The 17,408-nt window shown below is 55.3% G+C and overlaps 1 protein-coding gene across 4 annotated transcripts in view; it reads left to right on the top strand.

Annotated features, from left to right (window-relative positions):
• SZT2 (SZT2 subunit of KICSTOR complex) overlaps window positions 1–17,408 on the top strand; it is a 446,100-nt gene that overhangs the window by 347,071 nt on the left and 81,621 nt on the right. For all 4 annotated transcript variants that reach the window (XM_029618788.1, XM_029618789.1, XM_029618790.1 and 1 more), the window contains exons 59-60: window positions 5,804–6,074; window positions 11,734–11,813. In XM_029618788.1, the coding sequence (XP_029474648.1) occupies window positions 5,804–6,074; window positions 11,734–11,813 (351 nt within the window). The remainder of the gene's footprint in view (window positions 1–5,803; window positions 6,075–11,733; window positions 11,814–17,408) is intronic.

Raw genomic sequence — 17,408 nt, 5'->3', positions numbered from 1 at the left:
TTCTAAGCGGAGTGGGCACGGATCACCTCGGACCAGTGGGTCCTGGATACCATAAAACACGGCTACGCATTGGAATTTGTCCGCCCCCCGCAGGGAAGGTTCATCTTTTCCCCCTGTGGCTCGGACCTCAAGAGAGGAGCGGTGCAGCTGACGCTGGACAGACTCCGGGAGATAGGCGCTACTGCGCCCGTGCCCTTCGGAGAGGTGGGCTCGGGCCACTATTCCATCTATTTCGTCGTACCAAAGAAGGACGGTTCCTTCCGGCCTATCCTAGTCCTCAAGGAAGTCAACAAATCCCTTCGAGTCGTTCGGTTCCGCATGGAAACGCTCCGGTCAGTGATTGCGGCGGTGCATCGGGGGGAGTTCCTCGCCTCCCTGGACTTAACGGAGGCCTACCTGCACATTCCCATCCGCCCGGACCACCACAGTTTCCTTCGTTTCAAAATTCTGGACTAGCATTTTCAGTTCACGGCTCTCGCGTTTGGATTGGCGCCGGCGCTGCACACCTTCACCAAGATCATGGTAGTTGTGGCGGCAGCTCTCCGGAAGGAGGGCATCCTGGTTCATCCTTATCTGGACGATTGGCTCCTCCGGGCGAAGTCATTCGATCATGGACGCTCAGCGGTGACTCGAGTAGTACGGTTTCTACATTCCCTGGGATGGGTAGTGAACTTCTCCAAGAGCTCCCGCATGCCCTCGCAACGCTTGGGTTTTTTTTTGGGGGCAACTTTCGACACCCTACTGGGCAAAGTTTTTCTGCGCCAGGACAAAGCTCAATCCTTGCGGGATCACACACGACGGTTCTCTGCGTTACCAGAGCCCACCTCCTGGGACTACCTGCAACTCCTGGGAGTGATGGGATCCACCATCGACCTTGTACCTTGGGCTTTCGCGCACCTCAGGACCTTACAGTGGGCGCTCTTCTCCCATTGGAAACCAGTATTGCAGGACTATCAGATGATTCTCCCGCTCCCACAGAATGCCAGGGACAGTCTGGGCTGGTGGTTGGATCCGCCGAACCTGGCCCGTGGCATGTCCCTCGATCTGCCAAATTGGGTGGTGGTGACCACCTATGCCAGTCTAGCAGGCTGGGGTGCAGTCTGCGATCGAAGCGCCACGCAGGGGACGTGGTCCACGGTGGAGGCGAAGTGGTCAATCAACCGTCTGGAAACCAGAGCGGTCCGGCTAGCTCTGCGACATTTCCTCCCGCTTCTTCGGAACCGAGAAGTCAGAATCCTATCGGACAACGCTACCACCGTGGTCTACATCAACCGACAAGGAGGCACGCGCAGCCCGCAGGTCGCGCTCGAGGCGGCGCTGCTGATGCAATGGGCGGAGCGTCATCTCGTCCGGCTAGCGGCCTCGCACGTCGCCGGTGTGGACAACGTCCAGGCGGACTTCCTCAGTCGTCAACTGCTGGACCCGGAGAGTGGTCTCTCTCCGACAAAGCAATGCAACTTCTCGTCCATCGGTGGGGGGCCCCCCACTTGGATCTGATGGCGTCCGCTCTCAACGCCAAGGCTCCACGCTTCTTCAGTCGCCGGAGAGAGCGCGGAGGGAGTGGATGCCCTGGTCCTCCCGTGGCCGCCATATCTTTCTTTTCCACCATGGCCCCTGGTGGGCAGGATGCTCCGCAGAATAGAAAGCCATCAGGGGACCGTGGTTTTCGTCACCCCAGAATGGCCCAGGCGACCCTGGTTTGCGGACCTGCTACAGCTGGTGATCGACAGGCCAATCAGGCTGGGGCACCTCCCCCAGCTCCTACATCAGGGCCCGGTATTTTTCGAGCAGGCAGAATTCTTCTGTCTTGCAGCCTGGCTTTTGAGAGGCGCCGCCTCCGGCGTCGGGGCTACCTGGAGGCGGTAGTATTCACGCTATTGCGGGCACGAAAGACATCGGCCTATGTTCGAGTCTGGAAGGTGTTCGAGCTGTGGTGTACCAGCCAGGCCACGAGACCCGCTAAGGCTTCTGTACCTCAGATCCTTCAGTTTCTACAGGCGGGGGTGGAAAAAGGGCTCGCCTATAATTCACTACGGGTTCAGGTGGCCGCCCTTGGTTCGCTGTTGAGCGATGGGGGCTCTCTTCTACAGTATCCTGACATTGCTCGTTTTCTCAAGGGTGTCAAGCATATGCGTCCTCCGTTACGGGACCCTTGTCCCTCCTGGAGTCTTAACCTTGTGCTTTGCTCCCTGTCGGGACCACCGTTCAAGCCGCTGCGCAGTGCAACGATAAAGGATCTCACTCTCAAGACTGTATTTCTTGTGACCATCTGTTCCGCTCGACGCATCTCGGAGATGCAGGCTCTGTTGTGTAGAGAGCCCTATCTCCATTTCTCCGACTCTGGAGTTTCGCTTCGCACCGTTCCCTCCTTCCTTCCGAAGGTGGTTTCTGCATTCCATGTGAACCAGACGGTGGAGTTGCTGTCCTTCTCTTCCTCAGAGCCGAAGTCTCTCCGTCTCTTGAATGTCAAGCGCACTCTGCGCCTCTATCTGGAGGCTACAAATGAGTTCCGAACCTCTGACCATCTCTTTGTACTCTGGGCCGGTCCTAAGAAGGGGTCTCAGGCCTCGAAGACTACCATTGCCAGATGGCTGAAGGCCGGCATTGCTGCTTCTTACATTGGGGCGGGTCGGACTCCCCCACCCGGAATCGTAGCGCATTCTACACGTTCTCAGGCGGCTTCCTGGGCGGAGGTTCGCTCGGTATCCTCGCAGGAAATTTGTAGGGCAGCCACCTGGAAATCGTTACACACGTTCTCGAGGCACTATCGTCTGCACCTCGCCTCTTCGGTCTCTGGACACTTTGGCGAGCAGGTTCTCCGAGCAGGCCTCGCAGGACCCCACCCGATTTAGGGAAGCTTGGGTACATCCCACTGTCTGGACTGATCCAGGTACGTACAGGGAAAAGAAAATTATTATTTACCTGCTAATTTTCGTTCCTGTAGTACCATGGATCAGTCCAGACGCCCACCGCGTTTGGGTTCTTGATCCTGCTCAGCTCTGCGCTGCTTCTTGCTCGCAGTGTTCTGTGTCTTCACAGTTGTTTCTTTTCGCTGTTTTTCACAGCTCCCTACAAGTTGGTAGGATGTTTGCAGTTACTTGTTGCGGTTACAATTGTTTTCATTATCTGTTTCCACAAACTTGATCCTTCGGGGGTTTCTACTCGGGCTTTGATATACTCGATACTGAACTCCTGCAGAGGGGGTAGTAGTATATATGGATACGCCCCCTCAAAGCTTGTGCTGACTCCATCTGCTGGATTGGGGACATAACCCACTGTCTGGACTGATCCATGGTACTACAGGAACGAAAATTAGCAGGTAAATAATAATTTTCTTTTACACTTGGCCAGCTAGGATTATTGTTCCACTGGGGCAGGAGAAATTCCTTTTCATCCTAGCAGAGCAGTCCAGAGAAATGGGTTCTGCTCCCCCACTGGCAGACAGGGGCAGAAAGTCGTGTAGGTTAGCATCCCTGTGCTCTCATCCTCCCACCAGAGGGTTTCCTGTGAAAGAGCTTCCCCTAGAAGGAACAGTGACGGATTTAGGATCGGGTGTGATGGAAGAGCAGAAGGTTTGGGGGATGGATCAGGGAGCAGACTGGCGCTTCTCCCTAATGATCTTACATTTATGAAGAATTATTTCAGGTTTTGTAAACAATGTAAAGCTTGGGCATTTATAATGAATTGTAATTTTATGGTAATGACATGCTGATTAGTTTGATTCTTAGTATAATGTAATTTGATGTCAGTTCTACTTTTTATTTATTTGTATTCCTATTCTTGGTCTGATACTTTATCTGGGTCTATGCTTTGTTGTTATTGGTTGTAAGTCACTCATTTAGAAATAGAAATAAAGATGTCCCTGCGAGGTGATTCTGAGGAGAGCCCCGGGCAGGGTGGAATTCCCTCTGCCATCACCGACCATCAGTTCTCTGACAGTATCGGGCATACCAGATAAACTGGAGGAGGGGAATGTTTTGCGGGATCCAAACAAGCTTTCCAGTCTCCATCAGAGAGAAACCAGCACATTCCTCCAGATGCTGTGACTGAGCCGCAAAGAATACTTCATGGTCATAACCAGAGCCATGGATATTCCCTGGCACACAGGCTGCAATGCAGGATCATCAGTCTGCCAGCCCCGTCAATTTTATGTATCAGCAGAATGCAGAGCCCTCACGTTGAGAAGTGCATGTGGCACTGATTAAAAAATCCCTGACGTTTCTGTGAGGGCCCCAGCATGCCGGGGTGTGACCGGTAACTGAGGTATTGGCCAGTTCTTATTACTGGAGGCGGCGCAGTTACCACTTCTGGCAGAGACGGAACAGTGGGCATTGTCAGGTGAGATTATTTATGTCTGTGGCTAAAAGCACTAAGGCCGTTTGTAGGTCCTGTTATGGGCCTGTAATGCGGACAAGTCCGCTGGGTCCATGGCCTCATAAACCTGTTGCGATCATGGATGCTTGGGCCAAGGTGGCATTGACATAACCTGCAGCGAGGAGTGTCCTGCAGATCCCCACTGTCACGGGCGGACCTGGACGAGACAAAGGCCCAACTGGAGCTTCGCCTTTACCAGCCCACGTTCCCCTTGGGTTGAGCCTTTGGGTACCAGGGACAGCAGATCTTAGGTGGGGGCCTCTGCTTGTGGCGAGATCTGTGGACATAGCAGAGTTGGAACAGGAGAAGGCAAGGCGGATCTGGTGGCAGGCTATGGTCGGGGCAGATTCAGGAATCAGGCAGCGATCAATAACGAGTATCTGTCTGAAGGGAAAGGAGGGACGGATAGGCAGGCAAGCAAGGAGCAGAACAGGCAGGAGAGACACACGGAAGAATTGAAGAGGCAACCAATGGGACTGACGAGCAAGACCAAAACCACGGAGACTGGTGCTGAAGACTGAAGACACAGGACATTGGTTGGCAACCCACTCTACTAGGACATAGGGAGACCTGCTGCCGAGGCACAGTTTGCAGGGAGAAAAGGGCCTTATAAAAGCCAAGACTTGTGAGGTCATCGAGGGGCCACGGGGCCTTTTCTGCTGTGGTCCCTTTAAATTCAGCCAGGAGGCACACGCCTAAGGAGTACACGTCTCGCCGAGCAGTGTCAACCGTGTCCCATCCATGTTGGAAGATGGCATGCAGCCATGTCGGATGGCAGTGCTCCTGACTGGACCAGGGTAGAGGTGAGAGTGGCGGTCCATGGGGCTAGCCTGCGGCCCATCGATTGTAACCCTCTGCAGCAGGCCACTGTCACTGTGTATGCTCCATAGGAGATACAGCACAAGCAGGTCTTCCTTACCCCACATCCATCCTCAAATACAGGGATGCCCCAATCTACTGTAACAAGGGGGAGAGGCTTTCACAGGGACATCTCAAAAACTGGTTCAAGAAAGTCCAATCTTTAAAGGCAGTTAGATGAGTCAATGGGAGGCTGACCCCTAAGTGGGAACTTCCTTACTCCTTTCCCATAAATTAGAAGATAGGAGACAGAGAGCTCCTATTTCAACAAAATCCAAACTAAAGTCCACGAGGATAGCAGGTGCTTTGGGATGATAAACAGCCAGGATACACCATCTGCATGTTCCCAAACCTCTCACTTATTGCTGCACAGAAGCTCCTCCCCATCTTCATGGTGCACTCTGCTTAGTGAGGGAAATTAAGGGTTCCCTACACAGGCACTAAGTAGCTTCCTTCAGATGGGGGGAGGCTGTAAATTAGGCAGCTCCGGCACTGGTTCTGTCTGTAAAGGAGATCGGCTGATGGAACCAATCCTCAGTGCACTTTTTTTTTCTTTTCTTCTGTTCCACAGGAGCCGAACCCCTTCTTAAACTCAACCCTGGAAGTAGAGACCCTCATTCGTAATTCTACCCCTCCACCAAGTAAGGAGCAAAGCCGCCTGAACACCTCCAGCCGAAGCCTGCCATCGCTTCACTTCCCACCAGACATGGTGCCATTCGACGAGGCCCTCAGAGACATGGCCACCATCCCACCCGTCCACCATAACCCTGAACTGGGATTACTGGACACTGTATCCCAGCATGGAGCGCAGTATCTGGACATCAAAAACATGGAGAGGAAAGGTAACAATGTTTGAAAAAAGCATGCAGTTCTCTGTGAACCTTTGCCAGCAGGAGGCACTGCAGACACCCCTGCCTCTGCCTGTGCGAGGCATTGCAAAACCCCTGCTTCTGCAGTCCTAGCCTTTGCCTTGTAGGAAGGTTTGCTGCAGACACCCCTGCCTCTGCCTGTGCGAGGCATTGCAAAACCCCTGCTTCTGCAGTCCTAGCCTTTGCCTTGGAGGAAGGTTTGCTGCAGACACCCCTGCCTCTGCCTGTGCGAGGCATTGCAAAACCCCTGCTTCTGCAGTCCTAGCCTTTGCCTTGCAGGAAGGTTTGCTGCAGACACCCCTGCCTCTGCCTGTGCGAGGCATTGCAAAACCCCTGCTTCTGCAGTCCTAGCCTTTGCCTTGCAGGAAGGTTTGCTGCAGACACCCCTGCCTCTGCCTGTGCGAGGCATTGCAAAACCGCTGCTTCTGCAGTCCTAGCCTTTGCCTTGCAGGAAGGTTTGCTGCAGACACTCCTGCCTCTGCAGTCCTTGCCAGAAGGAGGTGCTGCATTCTCAGCCTCCGTTTGAAGGATGCACTACTGACACCCCCGCTTCTGCTGCTAATCTATACTGCAAGGCTCAAAGCATCTGGCTCACTTTGCGAAGTAATCAGGCACAGCTCTTGCACTACATTTCTTGCACTGTGTGCGTCGCTGGTGAACGGTGTCGGCCCTGTCCTCGCCCTGTGTGCGTCGCTGGTGAACGGTGTCGGCCCTGTCCTCGCCCTCTGTGCGTCGCTGGTGAACGGTGTCGGCCCTGTCCTTGCACTGTGTGCGTCGCTGGTGAACGGTGTCGGCCCTGTCCTTGCACTGTGTGCGTCCCTGGTGAACGGTGTCGGCCCTTTCCTTACAATGTGTGCGTCGCTGGTGAACGGTGTCGGCCCTGTCCTCGCGCTGTGTGCGTCGCTGGTGAACGGTGTCGGCCCTGTCCTCACACTGTGTGCGTCGCTGGTGAACGGTGTCAGCCCTGTCCTCGCCCTGTGTGCGTCACTGGTGAACGGTGTCGGCCCTTTCCTCACAATGTGTGCGTCGCTGGTGAACGGTGTCGGCCCTGTCCTCGCGCTGTGTGCGTCGCTGGTGAACGGTATCGGCCCTGTCCTCGCGCTGTGTGCTTCCCTGGTGAACGGTGTCGGCCCTTTCCTCACAATGTGTGCGTCGCTGGTGAACGGTGTCGGCCCTGTCCTCGCACTGTGTGCGTCGCTGGTGAACGGTGTCGGCCCTGTCCTCACACTGTGTGCTTCGCTGGTGAACGGTGTCGGCCCTGTCCTCACACTGTGTGCTTCCCTGGTGAACGGTGTCGGCCCTTTCCTCACAATGTGTGCGTCGCTGGTGAACGGTGTCGGCCCTTTCCTCACAATGTGTGCGTCGCTGGTGAACGGTGTCGGCCCTTTCCTCACAATGTGTGCTTCGCTGGTGAACGGTGTCGGCCCTGTCCTCGCACTGTGTGCGTCGCTGGTGAACGGTGTCGGCCCTTTCCTCACAATGTGTGCTTCGCTGGTGAACGGTGTCGGCCCTGTCCTCACACTGTGTGCGTCGCTGGTGAACGGTGTCGGCCCTTTCCTCACAATGTGTGCTTCGCTGGTGAACGGTGTCGGCCCTGTCCTTGCACTGTGTGCGTCGCTGGTGAACGGTGTCGGCCCTGTCCTTGCACTGTGTGCGTCCCTGGTGAACGGTGTCGGCCCTTTCCTTACAATGTGTGCGTCGCTGGTGAACGGTGTCGGCCCTGTCCTCACACTGTGTGCGTCGCTGGTGAACGGTGTCAGCCCTGTCCTCGCCCTGTGTGCGTCACTGGTGAACGGTGTCGGCCCTTTCCTCACAATGTGTGCGTCGCTGGTGAACGGTGTCGGCCCTGTCCTCGCGCTGTGTGCGTCGCTGGTGAACGGTGTCGGCCCTGTCCTCGCGCTGTGTGCTTCCCTGGTGAACGGTGTCGGCCCTTTCCTCACAATGTGTGCGTCGCTGGTGAACGGTGTCGGCCCTGTCCTCGCACTGTGTGCGTCGCTGGTGAACGGTGTCGGCCCTGTCCTCACACTGTGTGCTTCGCTGGTGAACGGTGTCGGCCCTGTCCTCACACTGTGTGCTTCCCTGGTGAACGGTGTCGGCCCTTTCCTCACAATGTGTGCGTCGCTGGTGAACGGTGTCGGCCCTGTCCTCGCACTGTGTGCGTCGCTGGTGAACGGTGTCGGCCCTGTCCTCGCACTGTGTGCTTCGCTGGTGAACGGTGTCGGCCCTGTCCTCACACTGTGTGCTTCCCTGGTGAACGGTGTCGGCCCTTTCCTCACAATGTGTGCGTCGCTGGTGAACGGTGTCAGCCCTGTCCTCGCCCTGTGTGCGTCGCTGGTGAACGGTATCGGCCCTGTCCTCGCGCTGTGTGCTTCCCTGGTGAACGGTGTCGGCCCTTTCCTCACAATGTGTGCGTCGCTGGTGAACGGTGTCGGCCCTGTCCTCGCACTGTGTGCGTCGCTGGTGAACGGTGTCGGCCCTGTCCTCACACTGTGTGCTTCGCTGGTGAACGGTGTCGGCCCTGTCCTCACACTGTGTGCTTCCCTGGTGAACGGTGTCGGCCCTTTCCTCACAATGTGTGCGTCGCTGGTGAACGGTGTCGGCCCTGTCCTCGCACTGTGTGCGTCGCTGGTGAACGGTGTCGGCCCTGTCCTCACAATGTGTGCGTCGCTGGTGAACGGTGTCGGCCCTGTCCTCACACTGTGTGCTTCCCTGGTGAACGGTGTCGGCCCTTTCCTCACAATGTGTGCGTCGCTGGTGAACGGTGTCAGCCCTGTCCTCGCCCTGTGTGCGTCGCTGGTGAACGGTGTCGGCCCTGTCCTTACACTGTGTGCGTCGCTGGTGAACAGTGTCGGCCCTGTCCTTACACTGTGTGCGTCGCTGGTGAACGGTGTCAGCCCTGTCCTTACACTGTGTGCGTCGCTGGTGAACGGTGTCGGCCCTGTCCTCGCACTGTGTGCGTCGCTGGTGAACGGTGTCGGCCCTGTCCTCGCACTGTGTGCGTCGCTGGTGAACGGTGTCGGCCCTGTCCTCGCACTGTGTGCGTCGCTGGTGAACGGTGTCAGCCCTGTCCTCCCACTGTGTGCGTCGCTGGTGAACGGTGTCGGCCCTGTCCTCACAATGTGTGCGTCGCTGGTGAACGGTGTCGGCCCTGTCCTCGCCCTCTGTGCGTCGCTGGTGAACGGTGTCGGCCCTGTCCTCACACTGTGTGCGTCGTTGGTGAACGGTGTCGGCCCTGTCCTCACACTGTGTGCGTCGCTGGTGAACGGTGTCGGCCCTGTCCTCACACTGTGTGCGTCGCTGGTGAACGGTGTCAGCCCTGTCCTTACACTGTGTGCGTCGCTGGTGAACGGTGTCAGCCCTGTCCTCGCCCTGTGTGCGTCGCTGGTGAACGGTGTCGGCCCTGCCCTCGCCCTCTGTGCGTCGCTGGTGAACGATGTCGGCCCTGTCCTCGCACTGTGTGCGTCGCTGGTGAACGGTGTCGGCCCTGTCCTCGCACTGTGTGCGTCGCTGGTGAACGGTGTCGGCCCTGTCCTTACACTGTGTGCGTCGCTGGTGAACGGTGTCAGCCCTGTCCTCGCACTGTGTGCGTCGCTGGTGAACGGTGTCGGCCCTGTCCTCACACTGTGTGCGTCGCTGGTGAACGGTGTCGGCCCTGTCCTCGCACTGTGTGCGTCGCTGGTGAACGGTGTCGGCCCTGCCCTCGCCCTCTGTGCGTCGCTGGTGAACGGTGTCGGCCCTGTCCTTACACTGTGTGCGTCGCTGGTGAACGGTGTCGGCCCTGTCCTCGCCCTGTGTGCGTCGCTGGTGAACGGTGTCGGCCCTGTCCTTACACTGTGTGCGTCGCTGGTGAACGGTGTCGGCCCTGTCCTTACACTGTGTGCGTCGCTGGTGAACGGTGTCGGCCCTGTCCTCACACTGTGTGCGTCGCTGGTGAACGGTGTCGGCCCTGTCCTCACACTGTGTGCGTCACTGGTGAACGGTGTCGGCCCTGTCCTTACACCGTGTGCGTCGCTGGTGAACGGTGTCGGCCCTGTCCTCACACCGTGTGCATCACTGGTGAACGGTGTCGGCCCTGTCCTCACACTGTGTGCGTCACTGGTGAACGGTGTCAGCCCTGTCCTCACACTGTGTGCGTCACTGGTGAACGGTGTCGGCCCTGTCCTCGCACTGTGTGCGTCGCTGGTGAACGGTGTCAGCCCTGTCCTCACAATGTGTGCGTCGCTGGTGAACGGTGTCAGCCCTGTCCTCGCCCTGTGTGCGTCGCTGGTGAACGGTGTCGGCCCTGTCCTCGCCCTGTGTGCGTCGCTGGTGAACGGTGTCGGCCCTGTCCTCGCCCTGTGTGCGTCGCTGGTGAACGGTGTCGGCCCTGTCCTTACACTGTGTGCGTCGCTGGTGAACGGTGTCGGCCCTGTCCTTACACTGTGTGCGTCGCTGGTGAACGGTGTCGGCCCTGTCCTTACACTGTGTGCATCACTGGTGAACGGTGTCGGCCCTGTCCTTACACTGTGTGCGTCGCTGGTGAACGGTGTCGGCCCTGTCCTCACACTGTGTGCATCACTGGTGAACGGTGTCGGCCCTGTCCTCGCCCTGTGTGCGTCGCTGGTGAACGGTGTCAGCCCTGTCCTCACACTGTGTGCATCGCTGGTGAACGGTGTCAGCCCTGTCCTCACACTGTGTGCGTCGCTGGTGAACGGTGTCAGCCCTGTCCTCGCCCTGTGTGCGTCGCTGGTGAACGGTGTCGGCCCTGTCCTCGCCCTGTGTGCGTCGCTGGTGAACGGTGTCGGCCCTGTCCTCGCCCTGTGTGCGTCGCTGGTGAACGGTGTCGGCCCTGTCCTCGCCCTGTGTGCGTCGCTGGTGAACGGTGTCGGCCCTGTCCTTACACTGTGTGCGTCGCTGGTGAACGGTGTCGGCCCTGTCCTTACACTGTGTGCGTCGCTGGTGAACGGTGTCGGCCCTGTCCTTACACTGTGTGCGTCACTGGTGAACGGTGTCGGCCCTGTCCTTACACTGTGTGCGTCGCTGGTGAACGGTGTCGGCCCTGTCCTCACACTGTGTGCATCACTGGTGAACGGTGTCGGCCCTGTCCTCGCCCTGTGTGCATCGCTGGTATACTGTGTTAACCCCATCCTTCTCACAATGTGTGCATCGCTGGTATACTGTGTTAACCCCATCCTTCTCACAATGTGTGCGTCGCTGGTATACTGTGTTAACCCCATCCTTCTCACAATGTGTGCATCGCTGGTATACTGTGTTAACCCCATCCTTCTCACAATGTGTGCATCGCTGGTATACTGTGTTAACCCCATCCTTCTCACAATGTGTGCATCGCTGGTATACTGTGTTAACCCCATCCTTCTCACAATGTGTGCATCGCTGGTATACTGTGTTAACCCCATCCTTCTCGGACCGTGTGCATCACTGGTATACTGTGTTAACCCCATCTTTCTCGCATCTGTGCATCACTGGTATATGGGGCAGCCCCATCCTTCTCATTCTGTGTGCATCGTTGGTGTACGGTGACAGCACAGTCCTTACAGTGTTGTCTGCTTGGCTGGAACATGGTAGCAGACATTTGTTGATGTTATTATTAGGCTCTTTTATAATGACATGAATGATATTTTCTCTATTTCAGAAGTTGAAAAGCAGATGAAAATTGAAAACCTCTTTGTAACGTGGCAGCAAAGATCAGCACAGTCCAACATGCCTATTAGTGTATGTGGTGTGTCCTTAATACCCAACTATGTGAAAAGAGTCCAGGCTGTATGGAGCAAGATTTGAAGGGGAGAGGAAGCTATGTACACAGGCTGGAAGTGGATAGCAGTCTGTGCATTCAGTCTGTCAGGGAGGAGTGAAGGCATGGGAGAGTGTGAATATGTATTTATTTATAAAATTTATATACCACCAATCAATTATTAGGTGGGTTACAATAAAGATATAATTAATTCAAAAATACAAAAAATAGACATACATTATATCAAAACAGCAATATATGTATCAAGCCTCAATACTGCCTAGACGCCAATAGCTTATTTTAGAAAACAATTCAGGAAAACAAGAAAATGCTACAGTTATGTCTCAATCTGTAAGAGTCTGTCAGGGAGGAGTGTGAGGTTGGAAGGGGATGGGAGACTGTGTATACAGACTGACAGGGAGGAGTGTAAGGCTGGAAGGGGATGGGAGACTGTGTATACAGACCGATGGGGAGGAGTGTAAGGCTGGAAGGGGATGGGAGACTGTGTATACAGACCGGGGAGGAGTGTAAGGCTAGAAGGGGATGGGAAACTGTGTATATAGACCGACGGGGAGGAGTGTAAGGCTGGAAGGGGATGGGAGACTGTGTATACAGACCGACGGAGAGGAGTGTAAAGCTGGAAGGGGATGGGAGACTGTGTATACAGACCGATGGGGAGGAGTGTAAGGCTGGAAGGGGATGGGAGACTGTGTATACAGACCGACGGGGAGGAGTGTAAGGCTGGAAGGGGATGGGAGCTTGTGTTTCTCCCAGGACAGCAGGACATAGTCCTCACATGTGGGTGACGTCACTGGACGGAGCCCTATCACGTAAACTTTTCTGTCAAAGTTTCTAGAACGTTTGACTGGCACACTGAGCATGCCCAGCATGCCATAATCCCTGTAGCCACAGGAGTCTCCCTTCAGTCTCTTTTTTTCCACGCTGCAGTTTGCCTCACGGTTAGGAGCTCTGTGAGAATTATCTCACAAAATTTTCCTCAGGGAAAAAACCTGAAGATTACTTCATAAAAAAGTTCCCTCATAGGGGTCTCCCATCACGATATTGTTTTTCATCACTCGGTGAGTAGAGATTCATTGTCCCCAGTTGGTTCTTGCCCCTACCTTTTTCGGTGTCCACAGGCCATCGACTGTTTTTGGGCCTCAACCTCTGCCATCGTGGCAACCGTTTCAGAAAATGTCCGGAGTGCCCCCGTACCATGTCGATTACCGACCCACATGATGTCCGTGTGCTGTGCCTCGACTCATTACATAACATTTCTTACTGCCCAAGTTGTGCCCAGATGACTCTGAAGGGTAGGCAGGCTCGCCTCCACAAGATGGAGACCCTGTTTAAAATCAGGTTGACCCCATCGATGTCCACCCAATCGTCACCGGCAGGAACATCGAAGAAATTAGTCATCAAACCTCGCCAAGAGCACCAGGGCAGCAGTGACCATCCATCACCGACTCTATCTAAGGCATCTGTATCGTCTTTCTCGGTGCCGAAGAAAGACCGGACCGAGCACCGAGGGAAGCACCGATGCGAGTCTACTCCCAGTGCCGGCACCAACACTGCAGCGGTCTCGATAGCTATCGAGCCAATTGCGAAGAGGACATGGGTAGAGGAGCCTTTAACCCCCTCTCCACTTGAGAAACCAAGGCGATCCCCACCGATATCGGTGCCGGGTAATGAGCCCCCACAAGTCCCTGTGGAAGTGCCAGTAGCGCCTAGCCTGCCTCCCCCTGTAGCTGTGATATCTACACCAGCTTTTAGGGAGGAACTGGACGGTTTCATCCGACACTGAAGCCATCGATATTTGCACCATTGCTAACCAGACTGGATACATTCATTGGTGCCCTTCCAACACAACCCGAGCCACTGATGCCAAAGCAACCTGCAAAGTCTCTGAAAGCCATGATTCCCATTCTGGGGTCCTCAGAAGTTGAAGGCATGGACTCCAGTCCCCTTTCAACACCAATTCCACCGATGCCATAACCGATGCCTGGTCAATCAGGGCTCTCGGGACCGAGAGGCACAAGTTTCCCCTCGATCCATTCGGTGCCGCCGAAACCCACATCGGTGCCACATCTTCCATCAAGGCCATCGAAGGATCCATCATGCCAACATGTCCTACAGTACCAACCTTCTTCCCTCCCTCAGGATCTTGATTAGAGACCTTTTCTGACACATGGGAAGATGTTGACACCGACACATCCACGGAGGATATCTTATCAGAACCATCTCCTCCAGAAGAAAGGAGAAAATCTCCCCCAGAAGATCTCTCCTTTACTAATTTTGTAAGGGAGATGTCAGAGACCTGATTACAGAGAAGGACACATGCCATAAAACATTGGAAGTTCTCCAGTTTGTTGATGCTCCAAAAGAAGTTATGGCTATCCCTGTCCATGAAATGCTAGTGGATCTCCAACATCGTCTCTGGGAGCATCCTTGTGCTGTCCAGCCAGTGAATAAGAGGACAGCCGCAACTTATCTGGTCCAACATATTCCTGGATTCCAAAAGCCACAACTACCCCATCAGTCGGTGGTAGTTGAGTCTGGACAGAAGGCCAGAAGACTGCGATCTCACTCTTCAACACTTCGTGGCAAAGACCAAAAATTCCTTTATTTTGGGTCGCAAGATATTTCAGGACTCTATGCTAGTGTCATGCATAGCTGCATACCAACTTTACATGACACAGTGTCAAAGGAATCTCTGGAAGCAGGTTCAGGGAATAGCCGACTGTCTTCCCCAACACAGCAAGATAGTCTCAACGCCATATTACAGAAAGGCCTTGAGGCTGGGAAACATGAGGTTCGTGCTGCTTACAACTCCTTTGAAACAGCCTCTTGCTTGTTGGCAACGGAAATCAGCACCAGGAAGTGGGCCTGGCTGAAAGCATCTGAATTGAGACCTGAAGTCCAAAACAAACTTGCTGATTTCCCCTGATAGTAGTTGGAGACGGATCAGATTTCAATCTGACGTCAGCCTTAGAACCTATATCCCTGCAGGACGCCATGCTCCTCAGTATTTTCCGTCTCCATAGCAGTTCGGGACTCCATACACGCTTGCACAGCGTTAGAGTATTCTAACCAGAGAAATCCAAAACAAGAAGAAATCTTATATCTACAGACGAGCCCCGCTCTCCTGCGGTGATACCTACGGGTCCCTCAAAGGTAAGCCTCTGTCTGGCAGCTGGTTTCCGGCGTGGACTTAGCCCCCGACATCGGATGCGACTGAAAGGCAGCAGGTGCAACTTCGAGTGCGGCAGTGAAGGTACTTCCCTCTCCCCCCGCAGCTGGAGATTGACCGGAATGAGACCGGGAAACGCCGAGACAAGGTAAGGTAGAAAACTTCCTAAAAGTCTCCGGTCTCCGAGGCTTGAAGAAACGCACAAATCGCCAGCCGGCGTCAGTGCCACTGGGTTGATCAGCCTTTTCTGGGCTAGACCCCGGTCCGATACGAGGGTCCTCCAAGGTGGTCGCCATATTGCTCACTTGGTCGCTGTCGCCATTTTCGCTTGATTGCCACCCTGTCCGCCGATTCAATCTGTGCGCACAAAATCTCTTGTGCGCACACCGGCGCGCACATAAGTATCGTGCACACAGCGACGAGGGCACCGGGCGCACAATTACACGCTTTACTGTGCCGGGCGCATAAGTAAACCCCGTGTGCACAGCAGCACGCACATTCGACCTACACACACAAATTAGGCACACCCGGAGCGCACAACTAAGCCTCCCGGCATAGTCTTGAACCATGGCACCACCGGACAAGAAGCTCAAAGCTCAGGGCCTCTGCCCGGCATGCCACATCAGAGCTGTGCAGCACAAAGAGGCCACGGCCTTGTGTATACAGTGTGAGGAGGCCCTGGGTGATCCAGCCCAAGGTCCTCCCCAGCCGGTACTGGGATCCGGATCCACCGAAAGTACACCGGACCTTGCTACCCCCTGTGGGGAGCTTTCTTCAAATGGGGCTCCCCGGGGATGCAGCGCCTCTCAATTTAGACCCAGCATCTTTCTCCTTGGTAGAATTCTTCAAAGGCTTCCATACCTTTGTCCACATGCAACCGGCGCCCCCGATGACACAGCCACAGCCTCCCCTAGGGACCCTAACATCCCGGGACCCTCTAAACCCAGAGAAGTGCCTCGCCCGCCCAAAAGCCCCAGCACTGGGGACACGGACACATCGGACGAGGATCAAGACTCCCTGGAGGAAGGAGAAATCCCTCCAGGAACGGAACCTTGCCGAACCATGAGGCGGTTCTTCGCCAAAGACGAGCTTTCAGATCTCGTGTTGCACAGCTTGAAAGAGCTCGCTATCCCAGGCACAAGTGCCACAGGGGAACCTAAGACAAACCCCCTTCCTAAAGGGACTCCGCCAAACCTCCCGCCATTTTCCTTTGCTACAAGCTGTCCAACAGCTGATTGACCTGGAATGGGAGTCTCCAGAGGCCACGTTCAAAGGGGGGCGGACCCTGGCAGCCATGTACCCCCTGGACCCTGCTGCCAAAGATCTCCTAGCATTCCCCAAAGTAGATGCTATGGTCTGCGCGGTTGCAAAGCCCACTACCATCCTAGTCGAGAGAGGAGCGGCACTCAAGCATGCCCAGGACAGACGTCTGGAATCCATCCTCAAACAGTCATTCGACGTTTCAGCTATGTCACTACAGATTGCGGCCTGCTGTGCCTTGGTGATATGCGTCTGCTTATCTAAGACCAGGAACGTCACCACGCCCGTCGAAGCACTAGAACCAGTAGTAGCATTCCTCACGGATGCGACCTCCGACCTGGTATGCACTGCAGCCAGGGGCGTTTCGTCCATTGTGACAACCAGAAGACAACTCTGGCTCCAAAGCTGGTCAGCCGACGCGACATCCAAGACAAGACTCACGAGAATGCTCTGTAAGGGAATCCTCCTGTTTGGAAGCGAACTGGAGACGTTAGCCGACAAATGGGGCGAATCCCCACTACCGCAGCTACCGGAGGACAAGAACAAGAGAAGCCAGCGCCCCTCTCCCCGAACATCTAAAGGCAGGGGATCACAGCGCTTCAAGCATCTCGCCCTGCAGGCAGGGGCCAGTCCTTCCGGAACAAGCACAACAAAAGGGGAGCCGGCTCTGGTCCAGGCCCCAGCCGCACCCTGCAATGAAAATCAGCCGGCCCATCCACAGGAAGAAGCCATAGGGGGCAGGCTTGCCCTATTCTAACAAAGATGGGTTGAGATAATTTCGGACAAGTGGGTCCTAACCATCTGAGAGGGATATTATCTGGACTTCCATAACATCCCTCCGGACAAATTTGTGAAATCTCCCTGCTACGATCCCTCCAAGAGGACGGCAGTGGAAACCACACTGACCAAATTGCTTGCCTTAAAGGCCATAACGCCGGTACCCATGCAACAACAAAATACTGGGCACTATTCCATCTTTTTTATCGTTCCCAAGAAAGAGGATACATTCCGACCCATCCTGGACCTCGAGTCCGTCACCTGAGAGTCCCTCGCTTCCGCATGGAAACCCTACGCTCGGTCATAAAGGCGATACAGCCAGGAGAATTCCTCACATCCCTGGATCTGT

Source organism: Rhinatrema bivittatum, chromosome 10 (genome assembly GCF_901001135.1).
Source record: "Rhinatrema bivittatum chromosome 10, aRhiBiv1.1, whole genome shotgun sequence".
Taxonomy (NCBI): domain Eukaryota; kingdom Metazoa; phylum Chordata; class Amphibia; order Gymnophiona; family Rhinatrematidae; genus Rhinatrema; species Rhinatrema bivittatum.
Note: the sequence above shows the minus strand (reverse complement) of the source record. Positions and strands in the feature narration are given on the sequence as shown.